Raw genomic sequence first — 6,679 nt, 5'->3', positions numbered from 1 at the left:
CTCTCTTTCTCTCTCTCTTTCTGTCTGTCTCTCTCTCTGTCTTTCTCTCTCTCCCTCTCTCTCTCTCTCTCTCTCTCTCTCTTACAGATCGTTCACTCTGTCTCTTCCTCGCTCTGTCTGTCTGTCTGTCTGTCTCTCTCTCTCTCTCTCTCTTAAAATTAAATATGCTTAACTTTCTTCCACTGGAAAAGCATCTCAAGTTAAACAAAGCCATTTTCATGCATAAATTGTATTACGGTAAAGTGCCGATTTACATTACACCATTATTTAATAAAGCTACCCACAGATATGGGTCGGTCAACTTGATCCCACCGATTCCACGAATTGACCTGTTTTAGACCAGTCTTGCTTTTTCGGGTACTTCAGTTTGGAATTCGCTTCCATCATCCTTTAAGCACTTAAAGTCATCAAAAAGTTTTAAAAAATGTGTTAAAAACCACTTAATGTCTGAGTAGTTTAACGCCTTTTGATTTACCACACTTAGTATTACGTCAAAGATATGCTGTGCATTGTATGTTCTGAACATATTTTTGTTGTACTATTGCTACATGTTCGATTGCTACCAGCGTGTATTTATAACCTGCATAGTATGCATTTGATTTTATGTATAACTACATATGTATGCTCTTCATGCCTCATCTTCATCATCATCATTATCATCATCATCATCGTCATCATCATCATCATCTTTATTATCACGTTTGTTTTGTTTTGTTTATTTGTTGCCTAACGTCCAGCCGACTACGCAGAGCCATATCAGGACGAGGAAGGGGGGGATGAAGGGGGCCACTTGTCAAGCGATTCCTGTTTACAAATGCACTAACCCATTACTTGTGTCCCAGCAGGCTTTAGTAAAACTAAGTTAATACCTACTGGAAGATTACCAGTTTCCAGTATGTTAAAATAGGCTTAACCTATCTACTGCTGGACTTACATCAGAACACTAACAGATTAAACTATACATGAATCGCGAGACAAGCGGCAAGAGAAGAGATTTTTGGAAAAAATACAGGTGAATGAGCAAGAAGGCAGAAAAAAGAAAAGAATTCATGAAGAAAAAGAGAGCATGACAGGAAAGAGGAACCAAAAATCTACCTAACAGCAAACTAGAAAGCTCTTGCGGTTCCAAAAACAGGAGGGGCCTTTAATTTCATAACCGCAGTGCCCCACTGCGGGATTATTATCACGTGCTGAAGTTTTCCGACCTCCTTTTGTTGGTTAACTTTTTAACTTTTTAATTTTTAATTTTTTAATTATATAATTGTGTGTCTATGCTTCCCAAGGACAGATTGTAAGAAAAGGCGCCGTAGCCTTAAATCTTAATCCTTGTTAAATAAAGTTCAATTCAATTCAATTCTCTCTCTCTCTCTCTCTCTCTGTCTCTCTCTGTCTCTCTGTCTCTGTCTCTGTTTCTCGGTCTCTCTGTCTCTCTGTCTCTCTGTCTCTCTCTCTCTCTCTCTCTCTCTCTCTCTCTCTCTCTCTCTCTCTCTCTCTCTCTCTTACAGATCGTTCACTTCAAAAACAGTATCACATGACAATGCACAGTTGATTTATTTCTCCATCAAACGAAATCTTGCAGTAAGGAAGTGTTTCAAATGATCAGCGTTGTAACTGTGTTGCAGACGACGTTTGTCCTTTCTAGGGCAGGTAGTCACGAGCTCTGATTTTTCTGAAAAGGGAAAGAAATCTCAAATGTTATCTTTTGGGATAAGGAGCTCCTGAACATGCATGATACATATTACATACCTTCCTTGGCGACAACGTCTCCACAACGATCACCTGCCCACTGCGACCGCCCTAAAGGATCCCAGACATGTTTTTGCTACATATATAATTCACCTTTCTATAGCGACCACCTGTCTATAACGATCATTGTGGTCGGTCCCTTGGCTGGAACTTATAGACAGGTTTGACAGGTTAGCTTGGTTCTATTTCGGGCCAAGTACGTCCACAGTAAAGAAGCAGTTATGGTTCTGTCTCTAAGTCTTGATTAATGTGATTTCGAGTGATTCAAACTGGTCAACCTGAGCATGGTACAGTGGTCCCTGCCATTAATGGTCACCCTTGGGACCAGCCAAAAGTGTCCCTACATCGCAGGTGGCCTTTTATAACAGGTACAGTTTGGTTCAAACTATGGACGCAGGTAGAACAGGTGCTTTGCTTTTTTATTGAGAGATGTGTTTTTATCAGATGGGGCCTTACTTATTTATTTATATTTATTTACGAGGATTTATATCGCGCACGTATCTCACCACACAAGGCGACTCAAGGCGCATGTTACCTATTAATGCCGTGTGAGATGGAATTTTTTACACAATATATCACACATTCACATTGGCCAGTAGATCGACAGCCATTTCAGCGCTGTATCCACTTTTCACGGCCTATTATTCCAAATCACACGGGTAATTTGGAGGACATTTAATATCTACGCCTATACAATTTTGCCAGTAAAGACCCGTTTGTCAATCGTGGGATCTTTAACGCCTCATCATCCAGGGAGCTGTTCTCCATCATGTCCTCTCTCCTGGGCTCCTCCCCCTCTGCCCCCTTACCCACTGCTCACCCACCACAGGATATCCCGGAGTTATTCTCGGAGTTCTTCAAGGACAAGATTGACAAGCTTCGGAAAACACTCGATAAGCAGCCCTTCGTCCCGTCCCCACCCTCCCCTTCCTTCTCCGGCTCCCCCCTCACGTGCTTTCAGCCTGTCACTCAAAACCACGTCAAGCGACTAATCACCAAGACGGCCATCAAGACCTGCGAGCTAGATCCCCTGCCAGGCTTCCTCTTCACCAAGTGTCTGGACAAGCTCCTGCTGTCTATCACAGATATCATCAACATATCCCTGGCCACAGGCGTCGTTCCCGACTGCTTCAAGTCTGCCGTTGTCCGCCCACTCATCAAGAAGCCCGGTCTTGACGTCAACGAGTTGAAGAACTACCGTCCTGTGTCCAACCTGCCCTTCCTCTCCAAGCTTCTGGAGCGTATCATCCTGGAGCAGTTGAGCGCCCACCTGTCTCGGAACTCGCTGATGCCAGTGTACCAGTCAGCGTACCGCCCTCACCACAGCACCGAGACGGCGCTCCTGCGAATCACCACGGACCTCCTGAACGCAACAGATAGCGGTCTCGTCTCTGCCCTTGTGCTGCTGGACCTTTCCGCGGCCTTCGACACGATCGACCACCAGCTACTCGTCGATCGTCTCAGTTCCACGTTCGGCATTCACGACACCGCCCTCTCTTGGTTTAGGAACTACCTCCAGAACCGCTCTCAGACTGTCACCACTGATTCGTTCTCTTCTCAGCCTGTCCCTGTCCGCTTCGGCGTCCCACAAGGATCTGTCCTCGGCCCTGTCCTTTTCACCCTGTACACCCAACCCCTCTCCCTGGTCATCGAACGCCACGGCCTGAACTACAACTCCTTTGCCGATGACACGCAGCTCCAGAACAGCGCCAAGCCGGAGGACGTTGACGATCTCCTTGGATCCATCTCCAGTTGTTTCACTGACATCAAGAACTGGATGACTGAGAACAAGCTGAAGCTGAACAGTGAGAAGACGGAGGCCCTTCTCGTTGGAACACGACAGAAGATTGCTTCCCTCACTGTGACCGACCTCCAGCTGGATGACGCGACTGTTCCATTCTCCCCTGCTGTCAAGAGCCTTGGCGTCTTTCTCGACTCCACTCTCTCCATGCAGACACACATCTCCTTCATCATCAAGACCTGCTTTTTCCACCTACGACGCATCGCCTCCATCCGTCGCTACCTCACCCACGACGCCTGTGTCAAGCTGGTTGTCTCCCTCATCTTCAGTCGTCTGGACTACTGCAACTCCCTTCTGGCTGGCCTCCCCGCCTCATCCATTCATGGCCTACAACGAGTCCAGAACGCCGCTGCCAGGCTGACGTTGAGGAAGACGAAGCGAGACCACATCACCCCCCTACTTCGCTCCTTGCACTGGCTCCCTGTCAACACCCGAATCTCCTACAAACTGTCCACTCTGGTCTACAAGTGTCTCAACGACTCTGCTCCCGAGTACCTTCAATCCTCCCTGGACCTGTACACCCAGCCCTCCGACCGTCCCCTTCGTTCTGCTGCTGACCCTCTCCGCCTCCACATCCCTCGCTCGAAACTCGCATCTGCTGGTCAGCGTGCATTTCCCTCCGCGGGCCCCTCCGTCTGGAACTCCCTGCCGCTTGAGCTTCGCCAGAGCCCCTCTCTTGACGCGTTCAAGAGTAGGTTGAAGACTCAGTTCTTCCCGTAGCTGGCTGCGACTTTCATGCTCGACGTGATGTGCTGTGCCCCAAAAGACATTCTTGTGCTGTGCTCTGTGAGAGGTGTTTTCTTTGTGCTTAATATTATTTTGTTTGACCTAGCTATTGATGTGTACATTGTTGTTAAACAGTTGTTTGTTTACTCAGGGTTTGCTAGTGTGTGATAGGGTTCGTGTCCGTCTGAAGATGTTAGTTTCTTTGTTAGTCCTGTGTTGACAACTCTTCGACAAGCGCTTAGAACTGTACCCACGGAATACGCGCTATATAAGCTTCATATTGATTGATTGATTGATACCCCAATGTAGTGTACACGAAGGGACCTCGGTTTTTCATCTCATCCGAAAGACTAGCACTTGAACCCACCACCAAGGAAAGGAAAGGGGGGGAGAAAATTGCTAACGCCCTGACCCAGGGTCGAACTCGCAACCTTACTCTGCAAGTACAATAGTAGAGTAGTGACATAGACATTGATTATTATTTAACGTCTTTATGCTATTGTTGCCTGCATTGCTGCATACTGGTGCTTAGAGAAAACGTCCCATGTGTGTAAACATAAAAATAGACATCCTATCTTATCTTATCTTATCCGACCTTACATTTACCTTACCTCACCTCACCTTTCCTTACCTTACATTTCCTTACATTTCCTTACCTTACCTTACCTTACCTTATTTACCTTACCTTACCTTACCTTACCTTATTTACCTTACCTTACCTTACCTTACCTTACCTTTACTTGCCTTACATACCTTACCTTACCTTACCTTACATCGCTTTACCTCATTTTACCTCACCTTACCTTACCTTATTTTATCTTACCTTAGCTTACCTTAGCTTATCGTATGTTATCTTGCCTTACCTTACATCACTTTACCTCACCTTACCTTACCATCTAACCTCACCTCACTTTACCTTACCTTACCTTATCTTACCTTACCTTATCTTATCTTATCTTACCTTACCTTACCTTACCGCACCTCACCTTTCCTTTCCTTGTCTTACCTTACCTCATCGATGCCATACTAAGAGCCGGTAGTACCAACTTACCCGTGTTTTTGGCAGACGTAGTTCAACAACATGTCGCACTTTTCCTCCAACCATTGCTTATCCTCAGTGACCTTGACACACTCTTTTTCTGGGTCCTGGATATCCGGTAGAGTCCCTTTGTTGTAAACCGGTTTCCTTCTGTCCGTGTCGAAAATATAGTCCCCTTGTTCATCCTTCTTCAACCCAAGCCACAGGGATTCAACTGTTCAAAAACAAATTTCGCATATTTTTTTACTTTATCAATGGTGTGGCAGCATTGCAGAATAATTTTGGCTACAACCAAATGGATAAAAAAATAAAATAAAAAACATAGTGTCCCGAATTAATGCTCTCCTTTTGCACTCAGAAGTTACGTCCCTTGAACTTGAAAACAGTTTCTAGAATGACTCGAATTTCGCAGTCAAAATTCTCGCTTTTTCCCACGATTTCGATTCATTTTCGACACAACGTGACTATGTCGAAATTCTATCCACCTGCAGGTACCCTGCAACAGCTTCCTTAAATTTGCGATACCATGTATTCTTGAAAACTACCAGCAAATGCTATCATTTTTAGACAGTCATGTCCGATAACATTTAACGCTCAGCAGCATATGAGTAATGACGCCTTAACGGTGCTGTTTTCGGGTAATTGTGGCCAAAATGATAACCGAAGCGATCCTCAGAGTAAGATTCCGCCATTCGGGCTTCAATGTTTACTGAGAATTTGCTTTTCGGTGCTTTTTTCAAGATATTGCGAATTATTAAAAGAAAGGTCATTTTTGAGGAGAACTCACTTTGATATGTTTAATTAAAATGTTAGTTTGTCTTGTTCATTTCTAATGCGATCAACAATAACAGTCCCGGTCTGACCGCTAAAACATTAAGCAGGTCACTCCCCTGTGAGTGAGTGAGTTGATGAAAAGTATTGTTTAACGCACTCACGGTAAAACCATTAGGGCCATGTTCACGGGTTTGACCCCGACTTTAGATGGTAATAAAAAAAAAGAAAAAAAGGTGCCACCGCAAGGGAGGGATGGTTGTTGCGCTCCAGCTCCTGGTCAACGAGGCTCCCGAGCCGGAGGTGGTTTCAAGTAGCGTCATGGAGTTGTGTATATGGTTGAGTGGTTTAATTGCCTCACCTGTTTTAGTCATGATGAGTTGGTTGACATAGGTGTTCTCTTCAAAATCTCTGATCTCCAGAAGGTGGCCATCCAGTTCTTGGCACTTTTTCTAAATGAACAAAGAACGGAGGTACAGTTTTCGTTTTTTCCTTTAATCTCAGGCCCTTTTACAACACACACAGAACATAGTCCCAAGCAAACACCGTATTTAAATCATCAACATGTATCTTCTTCTTCAGCGTTCCAGAATTGT

At 44.9% G+C, this 6,679-nt stretch overlaps 1 protein-coding gene across 1 annotated transcript in view; it reads right to left on the bottom strand.

The window, feature by feature from the left end:
• Positions 1-1,532: 1,532 nt before the first annotated feature.
• LOC138961389 (asialoglycoprotein receptor 2-like) overlaps positions 1,533-6,679 on the bottom strand; it is a 6,267-nt gene continuing 1,120 nt past the window's right edge. The window contains exons 2-4 of the mRNA XM_070333004.1: positions 6,445-6,535; positions 5,325-5,526; positions 1,533-1,669 (exon numbers count right to left, since the gene is read on the bottom strand). Coding sequence (XP_070189105.1) covers positions 1,639-1,669; positions 5,325-5,526; positions 6,445-6,535 — 324 coding nt within the window. The 3' untranslated portion in view covers positions 1,533-1,638. The remainder of the gene's footprint in view (positions 1,670-5,324; positions 5,527-6,444; positions 6,536-6,679) is intronic.

This window comes from Littorina saxatilis, linkage group LG3, assembly GCF_037325665.1.
Source record: "Littorina saxatilis isolate snail1 linkage group LG3, US_GU_Lsax_2.0, whole genome shotgun sequence".
NCBI lineage: Eukaryota > Metazoa > Mollusca > Gastropoda > Littorinimorpha > Littorinidae > Littorina > Littorina saxatilis.
Note: the sequence above shows the minus strand (reverse complement) of the source record. Positions and strands in the feature narration are given on the sequence as shown.